Source organism: Callithrix jacchus, chromosome 9 (assembly GCF_049354715.1).
Source record: "Callithrix jacchus isolate 240 chromosome 9, calJac240_pri, whole genome shotgun sequence".
NCBI lineage: Eukaryota > Metazoa > Chordata > Mammalia > Primates > Cebidae > Callithrix > Callithrix jacchus.
Window position 1 is genome coordinate 70,834,369 of NC_133510.1, and position 26,010 is coordinate 70,860,378.

General features: G+C 42.5%; 2 protein-coding genes and 1 pseudogene across 4 annotated transcripts in view; 2 read left to right on the forward strand and 1 right to left on the reverse strand.

Moving 5' to 3' along the window:
• The window catches only part of SPMIP11 (sperm microtubule inner protein 11), a 43,127-nt gene extending 23,630 nt beyond the window's left edge, over positions 1-19,497 (reverse strand). Inside the window, exon 1 of one of the 2 annotated variants that reach the window (XM_009003703.5) lies at positions 19,374-19,497. In XM_009003703.5, the coding sequence (XP_009001951.2) occupies positions 19,374-19,410 (37 nt within the window). In that variant the 5' untranslated portion in view covers positions 19,411-19,497. Of the gene's footprint in view, positions 1-12,194; positions 12,303-19,373 lie in introns of those variants that run through there. The other variant, XM_035256984.3, reaches the window with a different exon arrangement.
• On the forward strand, positions 12,376-14,388 carry LOC100412027 (ribosomal protein S3A pseudogene; annotated as a pseudogene).
• A 298-nt stretch (positions 19,498-19,795) lies between the features above and the next one.
• CCNT1 (cyclin T1) overlaps positions 19,796-26,010 on the forward strand; it is a 35,331-nt gene continuing 29,116 nt past the window's right edge. For both annotated transcript variants that reach the window (XR_622728.5, XM_002752403.6), the window contains exons 1-2: positions 19,796-20,018; positions 23,313-23,394. Coding sequence is in view for 1 of the 2 variants with exons in the window: in XM_002752403.6 (XP_002752449.3) it covers positions 19,858-20,018; positions 23,313-23,394 (243 nt within the window). In the remaining variant the exon portion in view is untranslated. The remainder of the gene's footprint in view (positions 20,019-23,312; positions 23,395-26,010) is intronic.

A 26,010-nucleotide genomic window follows, 5' to 3' on the forward strand; every position in this document is an offset into this window, starting at 1 on the left:
TGATCTCAGCTCACCACAACCTCCAACTCTAGGGTTCAAGTGATTCTCCTGCCTGAGCTATCACGTAACTGAGGTTACAGGCATGCACCACCACACCCGGCTAATTTTGTATTTTTAGTAGAGACAGGGTTTCTCCATGTTGGTCAGTCAGGTCTCAAACTCTCAACCTCAGGTGATCCGTCTGTTTCAGCCTCCCAAAGTGCTGGGATTATAGGTGTGAGCCACCGCACCTGGCCTCTAAAATATTTTTAAATTTGATCTGCCAATGGGGTTTGTTCACTTATATTTACATTGATCTATGGCTTCCTCTTTTGTACTTTCTTCTCCTCATTCTCCTCCTTTTTCTTCTGCTGCTGCTTCTCTCTGCTTCTTCTTCCTCCTTCTTCCTCCCTCTCCTCTTCCTCCTCCTCCCTCCTTCTTTTTCTTTATTATTATTATTATTATTTTGAGATGGAGTCTCACTCTTGTTGCCCAGGCTGAAGTGCAGTGGCACTATCTTGGCTCACTGCAAATTCCGCCTCCGAGGTTCAAGCGATTCTCCCACTTAAACCTCCCCAGTAGGTGGAATTACAGGCATGTGCCACCATGCCTAGCTAATTTCTGTATTTTTGTAAGAGATGGGGTTTCACAATGTTGGCTAGGCTGGTGTCAAACTCCTGAGCTCAAGGAGTCTGCCTGCCTCGGCCTCCCAAAGTGCCAGGATTACAGGCACGAACCACTATGCCTGGCCAGCCCACTAGTGCCACAGGTTTTTAAAAATTGTTTTTTATTTTTTATTTTTGGGAAACAGGGTCTTACTCCATCACCCAGGCTGTAGTACAGTGGTGCAATCTCAGCTCACTGCAACCTCCACCTCCCGGTTCAAGCGATTCTCATGCCTCAGCCTCCCAAGTAGCTGAGATTACAGGCAAGTGCCACCATGCTTGGCTAATTTTTTTTTATTTTTAATAGATATGGGGTTTTGCCATGTTGCCCAGGCTGGTCTTGAACTCCTGAGCTCAGGCAATCTGCCCATCTTGGCCTCCCAAAGTGTCAGGATTACAGGTGTGAGCCACCAAGGCCAGCCTCACAAGTTTTAATTCATGCTTACCAGAAGTCAGTTGTGATTTTCCTTCTCCCCCAACAATTTATGTTAGTTTTACTATGTACCTTCAATTTTGTAATTTAATGAAATAATATTTGATTGCTTTTGGTTTTGGGTTTTTTTGAGACAGGGTCTCTGCTGCCCACGATGGATGGAGTGCAGTGATGCAATCATTACTCCCTGCAGCTTTAATCCTCCCACCTCAGCCTCCCAAGTAGCTTGCCACCATGCCTGACTAATTTTTTTTTTTTTTTTTTCATAGAGACAGGGTTTTGCTATGTTGGCCATGCTGGTCTTGAACTCTTGATCTCAAGTGATCCGCCCTCCTCGGCCTCCCAAAGTGTTGGGATTACAGGTATGAGTCACCATGCCCGGCCTAATTTTTGTATTTTTAGTAAAGACAGGGTTTCACCATGTTGCCCAGGCTGGTCTTGAACTCCTGGGCTCAAGCAATTGGCCCGCCTTAGCCTCCAAAGTGCTGGAATTATAGGTGTGAGCCACTGCGGCCAGCCTAATGAAATATTTGAACTGTTGGAATATGTGTGGAGAAAAAGGGCAGTGGCTTTTATAAAAATGAAACAATGTTTGAAAAAGCTCAAAAAAGGTGGGTCACTTAAAAGCTGGGGGCTAGGTGAGCTGGCTTATGATGCTTGTAATCTGTGCTTTGGGAGGCCCAGGTAGAAGGATTGCTTGAGACCAACCTGGGCAACAAGTGAGACCCTGTGTCTACAAAATAGCACTTTTAAAAATTGTAGTAAACTTTGAGTTAAAGTAATTTAAAAAAAAGGGAAAAGAAAAAAAATTTAAAAAATAAAAAAAACTTTTGAGTTAAAATGGATTGGAGTTAGAAAATCACCATTTTGCAATTATCACAGAAATAGCAATTGACACAAAACCATCAATAGATACTAAAATTAGTGGGTGAAAGTTTGATGAAGAATAGGGTAGTTGGCTGGATGCAATGGCTCACACCTGTAATTCCACCACTTTGGGAGGCGGAGGCAAGAGAATCGCTTGAGGTCATAAGTTTGAGACCAGCCTGGGCAACATAATGAGACCTTGTCTCTACTAGAAATCAAAACAATTGGCTGGGTGTGGTGGCATGAGCCTGTAGTCCCAGCTACTTGGGAGGCTAAGGTGGGAGAACTGCTTGAGTCTGGGAGATTGGAGCTGTGATTGTGCCACTGCACTGAATCCTGAGCAACAGAGACCCTGTCTAAAAAAAAAAGAATAGGATACTTACATTTTTCCAAAGTATCTTACCAGAAATTATTATTGGTTACAAAAGAAGAATGGTATTTGACAATGGAGAAAACCAACAATTACACCTTAAGTGGTCAAAGTTCACATTACCAGTAATAGGACAAAATGACATCATGAGCCTCCTAATATGATGCACTGAGGATATAATGTTGTTTATTCCTGCCAAAGATGATTAACCTTGATCTAATAATGATAAATGTCAGAAAACATTATGGAATATTCTACACAATGTCTTGCCTATACTATTACAAAAATGTCAATATTGGCTGGGCACCGTGGCTCATGCCTATAATCCCAGCACTTTGGGAGGCCAAGGTGGGCAGATCACCTGAGGTCAGGAGTTTGAGACCAGCCTGACCAATGTGGAGAAACCTCATCACTACTAAAAATACAAAATTAGCTGGGCGTGGTGGCGCATGCTTGTAATCCTAGCTACTTGGGAGGCTGAGGTAGGAGAATTGCTTGAACCCAGAAGTTGGAGGTTGCAGTGAACCACTGCATTCCAGCTGGGCAACAAGAGTGAAACTCCATCTCAAAAAAAAAAAAAAAAAAGTCAATATCATGAAACAAAGGTGGAGGAACTATTCCAGATTAAAGGAGACTAAAGAGACCTGCTTACTAAATGCAATGCTTGATCCTTAACTGGATCCTGGAAGGAAAAGTTTTGTTCTAAAAGACATTAATGGCCAGCCCAGGCAACATAGCAAGACCTCATTGCTTTTATTTTTATTTATTTGTTTATTTTTACTGTCACCCAGGCTGGAGTGCAGTGGTGCGATCTTGGCTCACTGCAACCTGTCTCCTAGGTTCAAGCAATCCTCCCACCTCAGCCTCCTGAGTAGCTAGGATTACAGGTGCCCACCACCATGCCTGGCTAATTTTTGTATTTTTAGTAGACTGGATTTCACCATGTGTGCCAGGCAGAGACCTCCTCTCTTAAAAAAAATAAATAAATAAAAAAGTTGGCCAGGTGTGGTGGTTCATGCCTATAATTCCTATAATTCCAGTACTTTGGGAGGCTGAGGTAGGAGAATCACTTGAGCCCAGGAGGTCCAGGCTGCAGTGAGCCATGATCACTTCACTGTAGCCTGGGAGACAGAGTGAGACCCTGTCTCAAAAACAAACAAACAAACAAAAAAAAACGGTAGATTGACCTTATTGGCTTTAATTTTTTTCCTCCCAAATTTGCTAAAATGACATCATCATCATCATCACAATGACATTAACCTTCCAGGGCAAAGAGAGTGGTCAAGGATATAATAGCATATGAGATATTTCAGTAGAAATATCTTTTGGAAAATGCAAAGTGGACAGAAGGGTGGTAATTAACCTAACAGAGTAAAGATATTTTTACCTAAGTTTCTGTAGTGGAGGATACATCTAGAATTGAGCTAATTCATCTGAGAGGCCCAAAACATGGAATGTAATGGGTACCACAGAGGGTAGGAGTAGGAAATATGCCTGAGAACAAGAAGGGAGTCACTGAAACTCTGTCAGAGCATCTGGGTCAACCAGGCAAATTACCCTGCCCCAAAAAGGGAATGTAAAATTTCAGAGCACCTGAATGTAGGAGGCCTTGCAGATTCAGGCCTTGATTTGATATGAAGGCTGGTGATATGGTTTGGATTTATGTCCCCACCCAAACCTCACATTGAACTGTAATCTCCAGTGTTGGAGGAGATACCTGGTGAAAGGTGATTAGATCATGGGGTCTGATTTCCCCCTTGCTCTTTTTGTGATACTGAGTGAGTTCTCACAAGATCTCATTGTTAAAAAGTGTGTAGTACCACTTATACCCCCTTCTTTCCTCTCTTTTTCTCCTACTCCAGCCACATAGGATGTGCCTGCTTCCATCATGATTGTACGTTTCCTGAGGCTCCCCCACCACGCTTCCTGTACAGCCTGTAGAACCATGAGACAATTAAACCCCTTGGCTTTATATATTACCCAGTCTCAAGTAATTCTTTTTTTTATTTTTATTTTTTTTATAGATGGGGTTTCACCATTTTGGTCAGGCTGGTCTTGAACTCCCAACCTCAGGTGATCCACCCACCTTGGCCTCCAAAGTGCTTGGATTACAGGTGTAAGCCACCATGCCTGGCCTCAGGTAATTCTTTAAGGAAATTCGAGAACTGACTAATACAGCTGGCGCAGGTGTAGAACAGAAAATCTGGCGATTAAGTTAAAAATTAGGATCCTCAAAATTGAGACCCTTAATACCTTCTTCTGTCCTAGCCCCTGGCATGCTAATAGATAAGCATATAACCAATGCCCAGAGAAGCAATCATAGGATTCTTCCCTGGAGAATTTGTAGAGATCCAGAGGAAAGCTGGAATGAAACCCATAATGGACAACTCCTTCCATCACCTTCTAGTTAACTTTTTTTGGTTCCTTACTCTTAAATCAGAATGGAAAGCCAAGGATCACTAGTTATTTGAAGAAAGTAATTACTGAGAAAAACAGAGACCAAAATAAACTCATAGGAAAAAGGGCTCAGAGGGAAAAAGAGTCAATGCAAGGAAAATAAGAGAATTTCAAATAAAGTATAATATTCATGGACAAAAGAGAGAAAGTATAAAAAAGGAAAATCAGAAGACCAAAAATGGTGCTTTGAAATTAAAATATAATAACCAAAATCAAATGTTCTTATCTACTGCATGAAGAAAAAAGAGAGAAAACAAAAAAGGTTCTGATATGAAGGTGTGCTGGTTTTCACGTATTTCCACAAATTCTTTCATATACAACCCACAAGAAGTGGAGCTTAATTCCCCTTCCCTTGGGTATGGGCTGGATTTAGTAATATTTAGTAATTCTTTTTTTGTTTGTTTTTTGAGATGGAGTTTCACTCTTGCTGCCCAGGCTGGAGTGCAGTGGCACAATCTCAGCTCATGGCAACCTCCGCCTCCCAAGTTCAAGCAATTCTCCTGCCTCAGCCTCTTGTGTAGCTAGAATTACAGGCACCCACCACCATGCCCAGCTAATTTTTGTACTTTTAGTATAGACGGAGTTTCACCACTTTGACCAGGCTGGTCTCAAACTCCTGACCTCAGGTGATCTGCCCGCCTTGGCCTCCCAAAGTGCTGGGATTACAGTCATGAGCCATCATGCCCAGCTGGATTTAGTAATTCTAACAAATAGAAAAGTGAAATAACAGTCACTTCTGAGACTAGGTTGTAAAAATGCATTTTGACTCTCTTCCTTCTCTCTGATCAGTTGCTCTGAAGGTAGTTAGGTGCCATGTAAGAATACTCAAACAGCTTATGGAGGTCCATATGGTGAGAAACTGGGGTGTCTGGTCAATACCCACAAAGGAACTGAGGCCCCCAGATATCCTGGAAACAGCTCCTTCAGCCCCCGCTCAATCTGTAACCATTATATGGCTATAGCCCCTGCTGACATTCTGTCTGCAACCATATGAGAAATCCTGGCTGGGCGCGGTGGCTCACGCCTATAATCCCAGCACTTTGGGAGGCCGAGGTGGGTGGATCACGAGGTCAAGCGATCAAGACTATCCTGGCCAACATAGTGAAACCCCGTCTCTACTAAAGATACAAAAATTAGGTGGGCATGGTGGCACGCACCTGTAGTCCTAGCTACTCAGGAGGCTGAGGCAGGAGAATCCCTTGAACCTAGGAGGTGGAGGTTGCAGTGAGCCGAGATCACGCCAGCCTGGGCAACAAGAGCAAAAACTTTGTCTAAAAAAAAAAAAAAAAAAAAAAAATATCCCGAGCCGGAATTATCTAGATAAATTGCTCTGGATCAACAGAAACTGTAAAATAATAAATATTTGTTGTAATAAACCTGTATATTTTAGGGTAATTTGTTATACAGCAATAGCCAATTAGCACAAGGTTGCAAGAGAAAATTAAGGGAAGCTTCCAAAGAGTAAATAATAATAATAATAATGATGATTATGATGATAAAGAAAATTAAGCCAAGCATGATGGCTCATGCTTGTAATCCCAGAACTTTGGGAGGCCAAAGTGGGCAGATTGCCTGAGCTTAGGAGTTTGAGATCAGCCTGGGCAATATAGGGAGACTCTGTCTCTACTAAAAAAATACAAAAATTATCCAGGCATGGTAGCCTGTATCTGTAGTCCCAGCTACTCAGGGAGGCTGAGTTGGTAGCATCTCTTGAGCCAGGGAGGTTGAGGCTGCAGTGAGCCATGATTGTGCCACTACACTCCAGCCTGGGTGACAGAACAAGACCCTGTCTCAAAAATAGCAATTAATAATAATATCTAGATTAATGTTAGAGGATCAGTTTGGAAGATTTTATAGCTGACAAATGGTAGTTTGAAAAAGAAGAAAAGAAACAATAAAAAATTAAAATTTCTCAGAAATGGAAAGCATAAATTTCCAGAATGAAAGAGCTTATGGAGCGTTCATAACAATGAATGAAAAAAGACTTACAATAAATTCAATCATTGTGAAATTTCAGAATATTATGGAACAAAAAGAAAATCAAAAGTTTCCAGAGGTCGGGTGAAGTGGTTCACTCCTGTAATCCTAGCACTTTGAGAGGCTGAGGCAGGCAGATTGCTTGAGTCCAGAAGTTTGAGACCAGCCTGGATGACACAGCAAGAACCCATCTCTACAAAAAATATAAAAAATTAGCCAGGCATGGTGGTATGTGCCTGTAGTACCACCTACTAAGGAGACTGAAGTGAGAGGATTGCTTGAGCCCAGGAAGCAGAGGTTGCAGTGAGCTAAGATTGTGCCACTGCACTCTAGCCTGGGTGACAGAGCAAGACTCCATCTAAAAAAAAAAAAAAAAAAAAAAAACTTCCAGAAATAAGGAAATTAGTTACATACAAAGGAATGTAACTGGAAGCCAGAGGACAATAAACACATAGCTTTAACATTCACAGAAAATGATTTTCAACTTAGAATTCCCTATCTGGAAAAACTGTCAATCAAATGTGAGGGTACAATAAAGCCATTCTGGACTCATAAATATACCTCCTATGCATTCTTAGAAAGCTTCTAGGCATATTCTAGGAAAGGGAGGGAGTAAACCAAGAAAGAAAACATGGGATCCAGGAAACAGGGAATACTACCTTGGAGAGAGGCAAAAGCAAGTCGCAGAACAATAGTTATGCAACAGGTTTTGAGAATGAACAGTCTAAACTACAGTAGGATACGCAGTTTGGGAAAAAATGGAACTGACAAATTGCTGTGTTTTGAGTGATTGAAAAAAAAAATATTGGGCATTTGGCAGAGCTGTTGAGGTTTTGGGAAAGAAGTAACAATTGGTACATATAGAACCAACAAATGAAAACAATTCAGCAATGTTTTTTTTTTTTTTTGAGACAGAGTCTCACTCTATTGTCCAGGCTGGAGTGCAGTGGTGGGCAATCTCAACTCACTGCAACCTCTGTCTCTCGGGCTTAAGCAATCCTCCCACCTCAGCCTCCAGAGTAGCTTGGACAATAGGTGTGCACCACCATGCCTAGCTAATTTGTGTGTGTGTGTGGATTTTTTTTTTTTGGTAGAGACACGGTTTCCGCATGTTGTTCAGCCTGGTCTCTAATTCCTGGGCTCAAAGAATACACTCATATCCCCAAGTCCTGGGATTATAAGGAATCCAGGTCTCCCAAGGTCCTGGGATTACAGGCATGAGCTACCGTGCCAGGCTAGCAATTCTTAACTGGGGTAAGAATTGCTTAACTAGTGATAAACAAAAAGTCTCAAGGGATAGGGAAAATAAAAGGAAAAGTCACAGTGACATTATTTGGCTTAGCAGTGAACCTTTTTTACACAGTTGTAAGACTACTGATTTAATATCTTACTAGTTTTCTATTACAAATTATCATAAATTTAGTGGCCAAAAACATCTTTTTATTTATTTTATTTATTTATTTATTTTTGAGATGGAGTATCCCTCTGACACCCAGGCTGAAGTGCAATGGCACGATACCGGCTCACTGCAACCTCGACCTCCCGGGTTCAAGTGATTCTCCTGCCTCAGCCTCCAGAGTAGCTGGGATTACAAGCATGTTTGACCACACCTGGCTAATTTTTGTATTTTTAGTAGAGATAAGGGTTTGACATTTTGGCCAGGCTGCTCAGGTGATTCACCAGCCTTGGCCTCCCAAAGTGCTGGGATTACAGACATGAGCCATCATGCCCAGCCTTATTTATTTTTCTTTCTTTATTTTTGGGAGGGAGTTTTGCTCTTGTTGCCCAGGCTGGAGTGCAATGGCATGATCTTGGCTCACTCCAACCTCCACCTCCTGGGTTTAAGTGATTCTCCTGCCTCAGCCTCTCAAGTAGCTGGGACTACAGGTGCCTGTCACCATGCGTGGATAATTTTTGTATTTTTAGTAGGGGGGGGGGGTTTATCATGTTGACCAGGTTGGTCTCAAACTCTTGACCTCAGGTGATCCACCCACCTCAGCCTCCCAAAGTTCTGGGATTACAGGTGTGAGCTATCACACCCAGCCTGAAAACAACATTTATTTATAATCTCATAGTTCTGTAGGTCAGAAGTCTAGACCGGCTTGACTGAGTTCTCTGCTAGAGTATCACAAAGCTGAAATCAAGGTGTTGGCTGTTGGCTGGGCTAGGGTCTTATCTGGAGACTATAGAGAAGAATCTACTTCCAGGCTCATTAAGGTTGTTGGCAGAATCTAGTTGCTGGTGGTTATAGGGCTGATGCTTTGCTGGCTCTCAGCCAGGGGCCACTCTGAGCTCCTAAAGGCCACCTGCATTCTTTGACATGTGGCCCCCTCCATCTTCTTCTTCTTCTTCTTCTTTTTTTTTTTTGTGAGACAGAGTCTCACCCTGTCATCCAGGCTGGAGTACAGTGATGCAATCTTGGCTCACTGCAACCTCCACCTCTCAGGTCCAAGAGATTCTTAGGCCTCGGCCTCCTAGGTAGCTGGGACGACAGGCACCTGCCACCACACCTGGCTAATTTTTGTATTTTTTATTAGAGATGGGGTTTCAGCATGTTGGCCAGGGTGGTCTAGAACTCCTGACCTCAAGTGGGCTGCCCACCTTGGCCTCCCAAAGTGCTGAGATTACAGGCGTGAGCCACCGTGCCCAGCCAAACTCTCTGCTTTTAAAGAGTTTAAGTGATTAGCTAAAGCTCATCCAGATACTCTCCGTCATCCCATATAAATTAACAATCACAGAGTGGTATCTCAGTTTTTTCAGAGGTTCTACCCACACTCAAATGGGAGGTAATTACACACAGGCAAGGTTTATTGAGGATAATTCTTAGAATTCTGCCTATCTTGAAACTAAAATTATATACCTATACTGGAAAATGGGTGGGGGTTGGAAAGTGTGTAGTATAAGAAAGCTAAATTCTCTGTTGTCATAACAAGAAGGCAATATATAAAACCCAAAATGAGGCTGGGCACAGTGGGTCAATCCTGTAATCCCAGCACTTTGGGAGGATGGGGTCGGGGTGGGGGGCGGTCCCCTGAGGCCAGGAGTTGGTAACCAGCCTGGGTAACATAGTGGGATCCTGTCTCTACAAAAAAAATTAGCTGGATGTGGCTCTGCTTAGAGTGTCACAATACCTGTAATCCTAGCTATTCAGGAAACTGAAGTGGGAGGATCACTTGAGCCCAGGAATTTGAGGCTGCAGTAAGCTACAATAGTCTCACTGCACTCTATCCTGGGCAACAGAGGAAGACCCTGTTTCTAAACACCCAAAATGGATAAATAAATATACATCACATAGACTGAGCAGGGGGATGGCTCACACCTGTAATCCCAGCACTTTGGGAGGCTGAGGCTGAGGCGGGTGGATCATGTGAGGCCAGGAGTTCGAGATCAGCCTGGCCAACATGGTGAAACTAAAAAATACGAAAATTAGCCAGGCATGGTGGCATGCACCTGTAGTACCAGTTACTTGGGAGGCTTAGGCAGGAGAATTGCTTGAACCCAGGATGCAGAGGGGAGATCTTGCCACTGTACTCCAGGCTAGGCAACAGGGCGAGACTCCATCTAGGAAAAAGAAAAAGGAAAAAAAATATTTATGTAATATTACTTTGAAAACAAATAAAAAGCTAACCTTTAAATACTTCTGTTTCATTAGACATGGGGGAGATAACTTTAAGAGATCTGGGGAAAATCATAAAAATCATTTAAAAATCAGGTAGCTTTGGGCAGGTGTAGTGGCTCACGCCTGTAATCCCAGTACTTTGAGAGGCCAAGGCAGGCGGATCACCTGACGTTAGGAGATCAAGACCATCCTGGCTAACACTGTGAAATTCTGTCTCTACTAAAACTACAAAAAATTAGCCAGGCTAGGTGGCACATGTCTGTAGCCCCAGCTGTTAGGGACAAGCTGCCTCAGAAAACTCCGTCTGTCCATGCAAGCTGACCTCCCACTCTGATTGCTCTGCAGCTGCATTCCTGAAACTCCTAGCTAGGTGCCACAGCAAGGCTGCCTGCCAGACGTGCTACAATTAAGCAAAGCAGGATTACAGCCATTTGAGCAGCTGTGGGAGGACAGGGAAAACAAATGTTTGTTATCTATACTTGTAAATTCTTTTTTTACACATACTTGTAAAATCCTGTTTCTTGAAAACTGCTGCTATAAAAGTCACAGGATAATGTATTGTAAGTCTGTCACAAGTTAACAAACTGTCTGTGCCTGTTACAAGCTAATAGATAACTCAGTCCTGAAACTCCCTCATGCCCCTCTCACTCCATATAAACCCCTAGTTTTGTAAGCTCCGGGCCTCCTCCTCTGATTGTTATGGGGCAGCCGGGCAGGTTAATAAAACTTGCTTGCCTGACTTTGGGTCTACTCTTCTTTTGCTTAGCTAACCTTATACCAGCTACTCAGCAGGCTGAGGCAGGAGAATCACTTGAACCTGGGAGGCGGAGGTTGCAGTGAGCCGAGGTGGCACCACAGTACTCCAGCCTGGGCAACAGAGTAAGACTCCATCTCCAGAAAAAAAAAAAAAAAAAATCAGGTAGCTTTACAAATGTGATGTCACTTTAAATAAACCAAACTGGAAACTGTAGATGATGCATCAAGGGGGAAAAAGGGGCAAGGCACTCATCAGTAGACATATTTTCAAAGAAAAGGAATTTCTTTGGTATTATATTGAAGAAAATGGTAAAAGAACCTTTATGCATATAGTAATCCCCTCTTATCCTTGGGAAACATTTCATATATTCTAAGACTCTCAGAGGACATTTGAAACTTCAGATGCTACCAAACTCTATATACACTATGTTTTTTCCTATACACTAACAGGTGGATAGTGGATATGCTAGACAAAGGGATGATCCTTTTCCCAAGTGGGATGGTGCAAAACTTCATCACTCTACTCAGAAGGGCATACACTGTAAAATTTATAAATTGTATGCTTTGGGAATTTTCCATTAATATTTTTGGATCACAGTCAACCATGACCAAGGCTTACTTCATCCTTGACCTCCTGGGCCCAAGTGATTCTGCCACCTCAGCCTCCCAAATAGCTAGGACCACAGGCATGCACCATCACACCCAGCTAATTTGTGTAACTTTTCATAGAAATGTGGTCTATGTTTCCCAGGCTGGTCTCAAGCAATCCTCCTGTCTTAGCCTCCCAAAGGGCTGGGATTAAGCAATTCTGCCTTAGCCTCCCAAAGTGCTGGGATTGCATGTGAGCCACTGCACCTGGCCCAAATTGTGTGTCTTAATAAGGATATTTAATGACAGGAGAGCAAAGCTGAAAGGATACTGTCCCTACTCCACAATTTTAACTAGTGTAACTTTTGATCTTGGAGGATAAATCTCTAACCCCAGGTAGAAAAATAAATAGCTAGGAAGTGGCTATAAAGCAACTAGGTAAAGAAGTGGCCCTTCTAACCCTCTACCCTATATTCTCCTTACTTGTTTCTTCAGTTGGGTTCCTTTTCTTATTCCAAAAGGAATTTTGATAGCCCAAAAGATATAAGTTGAAGAAGGCCATCTCAGATCCTCCCTGACCTCTTCTGGAATGTTCAGGTTGGGGCACTGGACTCTGGTAACCACGGTAATGTCCTGAAGAATTACCACAACTGATACTCCCTTTGTCTTATAAGTTCACAGGGGAGGCCAGGTGTGGTGGCTCACGCTTGTAATCCCAGCATTTTTCGAGGCCGAGGCAGGTGGATCATAAGGTCAGGAGTTTGAGACCAACCTGACCAACATGTTTCTACTAAAAATACAAAAATTAGCTGGGTGGGTTGGCACATGCCTGTAGTCCCAGCTACTCCAGAGGCTGAGGTAAGAGAATTGCTCGAACCCCGGGAGGTGGAGGTTGCAGTAATCCAAGATCGCTCCTTTGTACTCCAGTGCTCCAGCCTGGGCTACAGTGTAAGACTCCGTCTCAAAAAAAAAAAAAAAAAGGTTCACAGTGGAGCTGGAGTGAGAGTGGGCTAAATAACTTCTGAAAAATGGAGGAATCAGTTGTCAGTATACCTTTTCTTGATCCAGTCTTCCACTGTAAGTGTCAGAAGGCAGTGAGTAGAAACAGCACTGACCTGGTCTGAAATCTTAGTTATGCCATATTCTAGGTGTCTGACTTTGAATAGATTAAGCCTCAGTTTTTAATTTTAAACTTTAAAAAAATGACAATGACAGTATCTACCTGATAGTTATGAGAATCGAATGAGATAATATATGCAATGTCCTTAGAACAGTGTTCAGTGCATAATGGAAACTTGACAAACAGTATTTAAATCTTTTTTGTTTGTTTGTTTTTAAATTCAGTCTCCCTTTGTTGCCCAGGCTGGAATCCAGTGGTGCAATCTCAGCTCACTGCAACCTCTGCCTCCCGGGTTCCAGCAATTCTCGTGCCTCTGTCTCTTGAGTAGCTGAGATTACAAGGGCATGCCACCATGCTTGGCTAATTTTTGTATTTTTACAAAAATTGGGTTGACCAGGCTGGTCTCAAACAGCTAACCTCAAGTGATCTGTCCTCTTTGACCTCCCAAAGTGTTGGGATTACAGGTATGAGCCTGTATTTAAGTCTTTTTAAAATTTAAGTCAGTATTTAAGTCTTAGTAGTAATCCAGCCTTATATTCAGGAAAAATAAATCTGAATAGGATGCTTTCAATGAGTTTTTGTTTCAGCAGTGGTGTGCCAATTCATAGTGACTTTTGAAAGCTTGTTAAATTTTCATTAATTTTGCCTTTTGGCTCTCTGAGCAGCACCATGGCGGTTGGCAAGAACAAGCGCCTTACAAAAGGCGGCAAAAAGGGAGCCAAGAAGAAAGTGGTTGATCCATTTTCTAAGACAGATTGGTATGATGTGAAAGCACCCGCTATGTTCATTATAAGAAATATTGGAAAGACGCTAGTCACCAGGACCCAAGGAAACAAAATTGCATCTGATGGCCTCAAGGGTCGAGTGTTTGAAGTTAGTCTTGCTGATTTGCAGAATGATGAAGTTGCATTTAGAAAATTCAAGCTGATTACTGAAGATGTTCAGGGCAAAAACTGCCCGACTAACTTCCATGGCATGGATCTTACCCGTGACAAAATGTGTTCCAGGGTCAAAAAATGGCAGACAATGATTGAAGCTCATGTTGATGCCAAGACTACTGATGGTTACTTGCTTCGTCTGTTCTGTGTTGGTTTTACTAAAAAATGCAACAATCAGATACGGAAGACCTCTGATGCTCAGCACCAACAGGTCCGCCAAATCCGGAAGAAGATGATGGAAATCATGACCCGAGAGGTGCAGACAAATGACTTGAAAGAAGTGGTCAGTAAATTGATTCCAGACAGCATTGGGAAAGACATAGAAAAGGCTTGCCAATCTATTTATCCTCTCCATCATGTCTTCGTTAGAAAAGTAAAAATGCTGAAGAAGCCCAAGTTTGAATTGGGAAAACTCATGGAGCTTCATGGTGAAGGCAGTAGTTCTGGAAAAGCCACTGGGGATGAGACAGGTGCTAAACTTGAACGAGCTGATGGATATGAACCACCAGTCCAAGAATCTGTTTAAAATTCAGACTTATAATAGTGGCAAATAAAATGTGTGGCAAATAAAATGTCTTATTTGTGGCTGGGCGTGGTGGCTCACGCCTGTAATCCTAGCACTTCGGGAGACTGAGGTGGGTGGATCACCTGAGGTCAGGAGTTCAGAACCAGCCTGGTTATCATGGTGAAAGCCCATCTTTATTTTAAAAAATAAAATAAAATAAAAAAATAAAAATAAAAAAAATTTTTCATTAATTTTGTGAACTGGTTGTTAAGGGATTAAAAATTAAATTAACTAAACTTAGAATTGAAAAAGTTATATTAAAAATAAAGGTAGTACACCAGACATGGTGTCTAGTACCTGTAATCCCAGCACTTTGGGAGGCCAAGACAGATGGATCTCTTGAGCTTACAAGTTTGAAATCAGCCTGGACAACATGGTAAAACCCTGTTTCTACCAAAAAAAAAAAAAAAAAAGCCAACAGAAATTAGTTGGGTGTGGTGGTATGTGCCTGTAGTCCCAGCTACTTAGGAGGCTGAGGTGACAGGATGGCTGGAGCCTGGGTGGTGGTGGTTGTTGTGAGCTGAGGTTGTGCCACTCCACTCCAGACTGGCAACTGAGGTTGTGCCACTGCACTCCAGACCTTGTCTTAAAATAAAACAAAGGTAGTAAATACTAACAACTCATCTCTTCCTGATTATTTTACTCTTATCTATGCTCATGAGTTTATTTCCTCCTGTGTCCGGATATTCCACTCTTTTATCATTTGTTTTTCTCTTTGTTTTTCAGTTTGGGAAGTTTCCTATTGACATGTTTTCAAGCTTACTGATTTTTCCTTTGTCATGTCCAGTATTCTGATGAGCCCACCAAAGGCATTCTTCATTTCTGTTACAGTGTTTTTGATCTCTAGCATTTCCTTTTGATTCTTTAGAGTTTTTATCTCTGTTTACTTTATCCTTTGTTCCTGAATGTTGTCTTCTTTTTCCATTAGTACCCTTAACATATTAATAGTTCAATTATCTGTCTGGTAATTCCAAAATTTCTGCCATATGTGAGTCTGGTTCTGACACTTGCTTTGTCTTTTTTTGAGATGGAGTATCAATTCTGTTGCCTAGGCTGGAGTGCAATGGCACGATCTCAGCTCACTGCAACCTTTACCTCCCAGGTTCAAGCAATTCTCCTGCCTCAGCCCTTTGAGTAGCTGGGACTACAGGCGCCTGCCACCTTGCCCAGCTAATTTTTGCCCATTCATTTTTAGTAGAGACAGGGTTTTGCCATGTTGGCCAGGCTGGTCTCGAACTCCTGACCTCAGGTGATCTGCCCCCTCAGCCTCCCAAAATACTGGGATTCCAGGCATGAGCCATTGCTGTTGGCCTTGCTTTGTCTTTCTAGATTGTATATATATTTACATTTTAGCATGCCATATAATTGATTTAAGTTAGACATGATGTATTGGGTAAGGGTCAGGTTTTGTTTATAAGGCTAGGAATTAGGTTGTGTTTACTGTCTGCTATAGCTGCAGGTGTTAGATGCTAAAATTTCCTATGGTGTCCTTGTTTTTTGACTCCCCTGCTCTTTGAATTTCCTTAGAGACTCTTCCTGAAATAGGGTCAGAGCCTTGCAGTTTTTTCAGTTATAATCCCATTATTATACAGGAGCCCTATTGAGGTGGGTAAGGGAAAGCATTCTGTAATTCTATTATTAGGTCTGTCTTTTATTGCATATGTGTCCTTGGGCTATGACCCTCACAACTGTCTCATTTTTTTCCCTCCCTCACATGAAACAGGAAGACTAGAGGAGGCTTCTGTTGGATATATCCCTTCTCCCACATTGGTTAGGCTCTGTTCCACAGTTTCCCTTGAAGACAGGCCTTTGTTAAGGAAAATAGAATGCTCTGCATGTATTTCAAAATGGCTAACTTCTCTCTCTTCCTGTTGGAAGCAAACACGCAAAAATGTGGTGGACGCCTTAACACTGGGTGCCTAAGAATTTAAAAAAATATCTCAAGCTAGTCTAGGTTCAGTCTCCAGCAATTTGTCAATTGTCCTATAAGTATCTCTACCAGTAGCTGGTTCCAGTAGTGGTTTTTCCTCCAAGTACGTCATGATTCTCTGTTCCACCTATTTTGAGTCGCAATGTCTCTTCAGATTTTGGGGTGAAGGACCTCAGTTCTCAAAAGGGTATAAGAAGGGCTGTTAAGTTTTAGTTTGTTTGGCTTTTTCCTTCTTGTGAGAATGGGAGTGATCACCTACAAGCTCTTTACCTGTCAGACTGGAAACTGGAACTCCCTATCTATTGTATCTGTCTGGAGAAAATACTATGTGATGGTGTGCCTCTTTTCCCAATGTTGTGATCAGTGGTGTCATATGGTCATATTGAAATAGGGCATGGTAGGAGGATTTATATCACAGAAATTGGCAAATGTTACAAACAAAGCTGGATTTATTCATTTTGTTGATTGTCTCAATTTAAGAAAGGGATAGATTAATATTAAAATTAGATTAATATTAAAAGGGATATATTAATATTAAAATGTTAATAATTCAGATTAAGTTTTAAAGTATATCAGATTAAAGGATTTCAAGTCTGGCTGGCCATGGTGGCTCATACCTGTAATCTCTGCACTTTGGGAGGCCGAGGTGGGCTGGATCACTTGAGGCAATGAGTTCTATACTAGCCTGGGCAACATAGTGAAACCCTATCTCTATTAAAAATACAAAAGTTGGCTGGGTGCGTTGGTGCAGGCCTGTAACCCCAGCTACTCAGGAGGCTGAGGCAGGAGAATCATTTGAGTCTGGGAGGTGAGGTTGCAGTGAGCTGAGATCATGCCACTGTACTGCAGTCTGGGTGACAGAGTGAGAGTCTGTCTCAGGAAAAAAAAAAGTGTATCATGTCTAAAGTCATTACATTGTTGATAACACAAAAAAGTGACATATTCTAGTATTTAAAAGCTATGATCTAGTCGGGTGTGGTGGCATGTGCCTGTTATCCTAGCTATTTGAAAAGCTGAGCCTAGGAGTTTGAATCCAGCCTAGGCAACATAGCAAGATCCCATTTGTACAAACAAAAAGAGGGGCACACGTTCTTAGAACCGTCTGAAGCAGTTTCACAGAAAAAATAAAAATTTAAAAATAATAAAAACAAAAACCCCAAAATGTCATGAAACACGGTAGAATCCTACACCCAGAACAAGATTAGTCTCTAGTAAATAGGAGGAGTAGACCTATAGGTATGACTTACAAGAAATGAAGTAGTATTTATATTTTTTTAAAAAGGAAATTCCTCTGGTTTAAAATTTTGTCAATTGTTCTTTAAGGGCAGTGTGTATTATAGGGTATTTAAAGGCTAACATATGCCCTGAAGAGTGGCATACTTATCCAAGGTGGCAAACTCAATGTGGAGTCATTAATCCAAGAGAAAAAGTGGAGAACCAAGCACAAGTCAGAAAATTAGACAAAAGGAATCTGGAAGAAATGATCTTGTCTGTTCATATGGTTTGGCTCTGTGTGCCCACCCAAATCTCATCTTGAATTGTAACTCCCACAATTCCCATGTGTCCTGGGAGGAACCTGGCGGGCAAGTCTTCCCTGCATTGTTCTCATGATAGTCAATGAGTCTCACAAGATCTGATGGTTTTTAAAAAAATGGGAGTTTGCCTGCTGCCATCCACTTAAGATGTGACTTGTTCCTCCTTGTCTTCTGACATGGTTGTGAGGCATCCCCAGCTTTGTAGAATTGTGAGTTCTCCGTTTTCCATTAAACATCTTTCCTTTGTAAATTGCCCAGTCTCAGGTGTCTTTTTATCAGCAGTGTGGAAAATGGACTAACACAACTGTTTAAAAGACAACATACATGACTAAATAATTGAAAAAGTGCTTATTATACTAAAAAACCTATTTTATAGGTGCTTATTCTATTAAAACTAAAGAGTCTGAATGGGATGAAGTTTGAAATCATAAGTTCTTTTACCTTATTACCAGAAGTAAGTCATTTAATTCCTGAATCTCAATTTCTCTAGGGCAAAATGGAGCTAATACTTACTACAGGCAGAATATGGCAGAGGTGACCTAAAATGGAAAGAAACACTTCTGAGAATGAATTAGAATCATTCTAATTCATTTCTAGGCATGGGTGATCAAACATAGTAAGATCACCCATGCCTAGAAATGACAAAACCCAAAATATTATCAAAGCAAGACAAAGGATTCTAATATTATCCAAATCCATCTAAAATTACTCAAATTTAATCAAGGTAAACTAATGAGGTTCCAGAAAAGCCAGAATACAGCTTGCATGAATGGAAAGATCAAAATGGAATTAGATTTAGGATCTATACTTATTAGTGATGTAGTGAGGGCAAACTCCCAGAGTTTCTGTATTGTGAGGTGTTCTGCACATTCATCTGACAAAGATTTAAGAACTATTTTCTAGGGCCAGGGCCATACTAGGTAGGTACCATACAAAAATGAAGGCATTGCTCTTGCCTTCAATTTCAATACAATGTAACAAATATTGTAACAATAAGAGATACTGAGTAATTATAAGTACTAGGTACTATTATACTTTTTATTTATTAAATCTTTACTCCCTTTCATAATCTAAAACATAGGTATTATCACACAAAAGAGGCACAGAGAGGTCAACTATCTTGCCCAGGACCAAACAGTTATCAGACGCTGGAGCTGGGATATATCTTCGGAGGGGGCAGGAACTTGTAAATCGTGTAAGTGAGGGGTACTGGCAGAGGCCTTCTACACTCAAGGGGCAGATGTAGTTCACCCATTCACAAACAGAGATTTAAAAATTACCTCTTAGAGTTGTGCTGAATAAATGAAACAGTTTATTTAAAGTCAGTATTGTGCCTGGGACATGTAAGCTCTTAAGGTTACTAATTTCATTTTATCCCTTTTTAAGTTGGATCACTGTGGCGAAACGTGAAAATGTTTTCATGGCTTCGTCTACACATTAAAGCGATCTGTCCAAATGGGTTGTCGTATTTCACATTGCTACCAACAATATAACAGTTTTCTAGTTGCTTTATGTTCCGATATACGAGAGAGCCCCGCCATTGGATTCTGTTTTTTAGTTTCTGACAGCCTCACCTATTTTCTCTTTCAAGTTCTCCAACTGCCGCCCCATTTTATATCACCACTGCCATCACAAACGAAGTTCTCCCAAGAACCGCCAAGCGGCGCGTGGGCGGGCGCCTCATCCCACTACAATTGCGCCCTCACAGCATAAGCCCAGGCGCCAACGCTCAGTCCGGTTCTCGCGAGAAGATACACGGTGTTTAAAACGAGAACTTCGAACCCCACCCCGCGTGACGTGCCTGCGTCTTCGCCTCAAGGTTTTTTTTCTGGTCGTAGACCGACTGTTAATTCGGCTTCGGGGGTATAGCGAGGTGCATTCCGGAAGTAGGTCCTTTGACTTTTGCTTCCTCTACGGAAGCGAGTCACAGCCTGGCGGTCGACGCTTAGCGGAAGTTCGTCAAGTCGCAGTTGCCCCCGCACAGCGGATGTGGGTCGCCTCGTAGGTGACGCTGGGAAGTGCTTGCAGCCTCCGCCGCTGCCTTCTGGTTGAAGCACTATGGAGGGAGACAGGAAGAACAACAACAAACGGTGGTATTTTACTCGAGAACAGCTGGAAAATAGCCCGTCCCGTCGTTTTGGCCTGGACCCAGATAAAGAACTTTCTAATCGACAGCAGGCGGCCAATCTGCTCCAGGAAATGGGGCAGCGTCTTAACGTGTATCCTTGCGGCCTAGGCCTTCGGCCTTGGAGTTGGTCCCGCCATGCTCTGGCGTCCAGGTCTCAGGCTCTGGTGGGGGACGAAAGTGGGGAAGAAGGTGGGCAGGAGCTGGATGTCTAGTTGGGAGAACCCACAGTGGGCGGGCTGAAACTCAGTTCGCGCTAGGGAAGCGAGGCGGAATTGATTTCCCGCTCGCTCTTCCGTGCCACCAACCTTGCTGGGAATTCGTATCCTTCCCGGCTTTGTGTTTTAACCAGCTCTTCCAGCTCTCTCTTTGTATTCTGATCTGCTCTGGTGACGTTAAGATACTTATTTTCCTCTGTGCCCTAGGGGTCTGTGTCTGGCAGAAGTTTCTCTGTCGACGGCTGCCTCCCAAACCTAGTGTGTAAATTTCGAGAAATTCAGTACCTGAAAGTGTTATAAAGAGTGGTCTAGAATTAATGCCTCAGCCTTGGTCCAAAATCCATTCTTCCCATCTACTAGCTGTTTAAGTGACCTGTCAAATTCTTGGTCTTGTCTGTAAAATGGGATGATACGTCTTGTGTTTGATTCTGTGTCCATCACAATGCTTTGCATTCAGATGCTCAGTTAGTAGCTGCTGTTTTATAGAATTTCAGAGGAAAGATGTTTAGGTTTGTAGGGGTGTATACCCACGAATATAATGTTTTAAGTCATTTACAAAATATTAAGTTATTAAGTCCTTAAGTTATTTAGAGTGCTGTTGTGTATTTCATTTTCTGTTTCAAAAGTGAGGTAACGGCCGGGTGCGGTGGCTCATGCCTGTAATCCCAGTTCTTTGGGAGGCTGAGGCGGGTGGGTCAACTGAGGTCAGGAGCTCGAGACCATCCTGGACAATATGATGAAACCCCTGTCTCTATTAAAAATACAAAAAAATTACCCCGGCGTGGTGGCGGGTTTCTGTAATCCCAGCTAGTCAGGAGGCTGAGGCAGGAGAATCGCTTGAACCCGGGAGGCTGCGTGGTTTCAGTGAGCCGAGATTGCCCCATTGCAGTCTGGGCAATGAGAGCGAAACTCCGTCTAAAAAACAAAAATCAATGAGGTAACTTCTCCCACATATTTTTGTTTGTCAGGAAATACACTTATTTTGTGGTGGACAAAACCAGTATAGTTTTAAAGTTCTTTCCACTCTGTGTGTGAAAATTTTCTTGGGTGTAGCTTCTATTTAAATGTGTGGCTGACAATAATGTTTATCTTAAGGATGTGTTCATTTCAAAATGGGTGTCCTTTTTTTTTTTTTTGAGACGGAGTTTTACTCTTGTTACCCAGGCTGTAGTGCAATGGTGCGATCTCGGCTCACCGCAACCTCCGCCTCCTGGGTTCAGGCAATTCTTCTGCCTCAGCCTCCTGAGTAGCTGGGATTACAGGCACGCGCCACCATGCCCAGCTAATTTTTTGTATTTTGAGTAGAGACGGGGTTTCGACATGTTGACCAGAATGGTCTCGATCTCTTGACCTTGTGATCCACCCGCCTCGGCCTCCCAAAGTGCTGGGATTACAGGCTTGAGCCACTGCGCCCGGCCGGGTGTCTTTTTTATTGCCAGTTTGTTTCCTGCTGATGTTCATGTTTGTTTCCTAAGCATCCTGACAGTACGGAGTTAAACCTTTTTGTTTGAAATTCTATTTCAAGGGTAGGCGCGGTGGCTCACGCTTGCAGTCCCAACAGTTGGGAGACTGTTGGGAGGCCGAGGCGGGCGGATGGCTTGAGCTCAGGAGTTCAGGACTAGCCTGGGCAGCATGGCGAAACCCCAGTTCTACAAAAATTAGCTGGGTGCGGTGGTGTTTGCCTGTAGTCCCAGCTACTCGGAAGGCTGACGTCAGAAAATCAATTGAGTTTGGGAGGCGGAGGTTGCAGTCAGTTGAGATCGCGCCATTGCACTCCAGCCTGCCTGGCTGTGGGAGTGAAACCCTGTCTGAAAAAAAAAAATAAAGAAATTCTATTTCAGTGTATCCTTAAAACGCTTTCCTTTTTCTATGTGTGTTGTCATTAAGGTCAGCCGGACGTGGTGGCTCACGCCTGTAATACCAGCCATTTTTGGGAGGCCGAGTCCGGCGGATCACTTGAGGCCGGGATTTCCAAGACCGGCCTGGCCTACATGGTGAAACCCCTTCCCTACTAAAATACAAAAATTAGCCAGGTGTGGTGGCGGGTGCCTGTAATCCCAGCTACTCGGGAGGCTGAGGCAGAGAATCGCTTGTACTTTGGAGGCAGTGGTCGCAGTGCCATTGCACTCCAGCCTGGGCAGCAGAGTGAGACTATGTCTCAAAAAAAAAAAAAAAAAAAGAAGGCTGTTATCATATGCGACTGCATCATCTCTCTACCTCTTGTTTGCTGAAGTCTAGAAGTAACGCATTTACAAGTTTTTTTTTCTTCTTCAGTGAATGAATTATGAAATAATTTTAAAAGTTTCTGGTCCCAGGGATCACCACATGAGAAGGCTTCGTTGCCAGAGAGAAGTGTAACTGAAAATAATTTAGGCCGGGTGTAGTGACTCACTCCTGTAATCCAAGCACTTTGGGATGTTGAGGTGGGCAGATCAGTTGAGGTCAGGAGTTCGAGACCAGCTTGGTCAACGTGGTGTAACCCTGTCTCTACTGAAAATACAAAAGTAGCCAGATGTGGTGCATCCTGTAGTCTTAGCTACTTGGGAGGCTGAGGCAGGAGAATTCCTTGAACCTGGGAGGCAAAGGTCTGAGATTGTGCAATAGACTCCAGATCCAAAAAAAAAAGTAGTTGATGGAGTTAAGGTGAGAGAGGTAGTGGAGACATACCTATGGGCCAGATCAGGGCAGGTGCTGTAAATCATGTTAGATTGTAGAAATCTGCCACCACGCCCTGCTAATTTTTTATTTTTAGTAGAGAAGGGGTTTTGCCATGTTGCCCAAGCTGGTTTCAAACTCCTGACCTCAGGTGATCCACCTGCCTCAGCCTCCTCCCAAAGTGCTGCGATTATAGGCATGAACCACTGCACCCAGCCAGGCCTTATATAGTTTTTTAAAAAAAATCTGTCTACATCCATACATTCTGAGAAGTTTATTTATTCAGTACATTTATATTAAATATGTTATATGTAAGGTATTGTGCTAAGCTCAGTTGGCAGTTAATAATTTGGTGAACGAAAACAGAACTACTTTTTGATTTGGAGAGATTTAGTATGATTTTCATGTAGTAGCATCTGCTTTGCTTGGCCATTTCATCCTTTTGGGAGGAAATAGAGATTATCTTTTCCAGAATTATACCTGTCTGTTTTTGGATCTTAACTTGAACACTTCAGCTCACAATTGACTATCAACACTGCTATAGTATACATGCATCGATTCTATATGATTCAGTCCTTCACACAATTCCATCGAAATGTAAGTATAATTTTTTTATATGGTATAATCCTTTTGTGATTGATTCCAACGACCTATTCCATTTGTGGTTGGTCTTTGCTACTGAACTGATTTGAACTTTAGAATTTAGGGTTAATCACTTTCATTATGTGCCGTGTTGCTGTCCTGAATCCAAAATTTCAGTTTTGCTGTGAAGTGTCTAGTTGTCTAGTGGATTTAGTACATCCACGTAGATTCTCCAAAGAAGTAGATTAGGTCGGGTGTAGTGGCTCACAGCTATAATCCCAGCACTTTGAGACTGATCACGTGAGCCCAGGAGTTCAAAACCAGCCTGGGCAACATAGTGAGGCCTCATTTCTATAAAACATCGAAAACAAAAAACAACTAGCTGGATATAGTGGTATGCATTTGTAGTCTAACTACTCCAGAGGCTGGCAAGAGGATTGCTTCAACTCAAGGGGCTGAGAATGCAGTGAGCCAAGATTGAGTCATTGCACTCCAGCCTGGGCATCAGAGTGAGACCCTGTCAAAAAAAAAAAAAAAAAAAAAAAAGATTATCAAACATCAAAGTCAACATTTTGGGGTTGGAGGAGTAACATTAAAGGGGAAATCATGTGTAATTTAGGAGTAGCTTTTTTTCGTTGGGGCAGGGAGACAGGGTCTTGCCCTGTTGTCCCTGGTGGAGTGCAGTGGCTTGATGACAGCTCATTGCAGCCTCAACCTTCTGGGCTCAAGTAGTCCTCCTGCCTTAGCCTCCCAAGTAACTGGGACCACAGGCCTGCCACCATGCTTGGCAGTTTTAAAATGTTTTTTGTGGAGATGGGGTCTCCCTATGTTGCCCATCCTGGTCTCAAACTCCAGGGCTCAAGGGATCCTTTCACCTCTTGTCTTCTAAAATGTTGGGATTACAGGCATGAGCCACCATTTCTGGCATTAATTTTTAAGTAGTTTATAATAATATGGTTACAGCAAAAGAAGTAAATGTAAGTATCTTAGATTTTCCTAAAAGCCTTTGATAAAATTTCAGTCAGTGGTTGGAGGGGAAGATACATTGTATAATAATAACTGGGAAAATGACTTTCAAGAACATGAAAAATAGGCCAAGCATGGTGGCTCATTCTTACCTATAATCACAGCACTTTGGGAGATCCAGGAGGGAGGACTGATTGAGCCCGGGAGTTCAAGATCAGCCTGGGCAACATGGTGAGACCCTGTTTATACAAAAAAAAAAAAAAAAAAAGTAAAAAAAATTAGAACAGGAAGAGTAAAATAATACTAATAAAGAGATTTTATTTTTCGTACAGAATTATAAATAGTGATCTTTTCAGGGTTGCTATTTGAAATGGTCCCATTTAACATTATTATAAATGACTTGAAAGTTAATGCATAGTGATAATCCCAGTTCTAGGAAGGACTATATTTACTTAATAAAATGCAAGGTAATAGGGCTAACTTGATGAAAACTTCATAGGGATTTTTTTTTTCCTTTTTTTTTTGAGATGGAGTTTTGCTCTTGTTGTCCAGGCTGGAGTGCAATGGCATGATCTCAGCTCACTGCAACTTCAGCCTCGCAGGTTCAAGTGATTTTCTTGCCTCAGCCTACCAAATAGCTGGGATTATAGGCATATGCCACCATGCCTGGCTAATTTTTGTATTTTTAGTAGAGTTGGGGTTTTACCATATTGGCCAGGCTGGTTTTGAACTCCTGACCTCAGGTGATCCACCCACCTTGGCCTACCAAAGTGTTGGGATTACAGGTGTGAGCCACTGCATCTAGCTGTATACTTCATATGGATTTATGAGTAAAATATTTCACCATTTTTTTTTGTTTTAAGAGAAAGGTTATGCTGCCGGTGTGGTGGCTCACACCTCTAATCCCAGCACTTTGTTTGAGGTCAGGATTTTGAGACCAGCCTGACCAACATGGAGAAACGCCATCAAACTAATAATACAAAAATTAACCCGTGTAGTGGTACACACCTGTAATCCCAGCCACTTGGGAGGCTGAGGCACGAGAATCACTTGAACTTGGGAGGTAGAGGTTGCAGTGAGCTGAGAACGCCATTGCACTCCAGCCTGGGCAACAGGAGTGGAACTCTGTCTTAAGAAAAAAGAAAAAGGTTATGCCTTTGAGGAAGCTTACTTCATATCCTTAGAATGGTGGGTTTTCAGACTTTTTTTTTTTAAAGATGGGGTTTCACCATGATGGCCAGGCTGGTCTTGAACTCCTGACCTCAGGTGATCTACCCACCTGGGCCTCCCAAAGTGCTAGGATTACAAGCATCAGTCACCACGCCTGGCCAGACTTTTTTTTTTTTTTTTTTTTTTTGAGACGGAGTTTTGCTCTTGTCACCCAGGCTGGAGTGCAGTGGCACGATCTCGGCTCACCGCAACCTCCGCCTCCTGGGTTCAGGCAATTCTCCTGCCTCAGCCTCCTGAGTAGCTGGGATTACAGGCACGCGCCACCATGCCCAGCTAATTTTTTATATTTTTAGTAGAGACGGGGTTTCACCATGTTGACCAGGATGGTCTCGATCTCTTGATCTTGTGATCCACCCGCCTCAGCCTCCCAAAGTGCTGGGATTACAGGCTTGAGCCACCGTGCTCGGCCGACTTTTTTTTTTTTAATGCTATAGA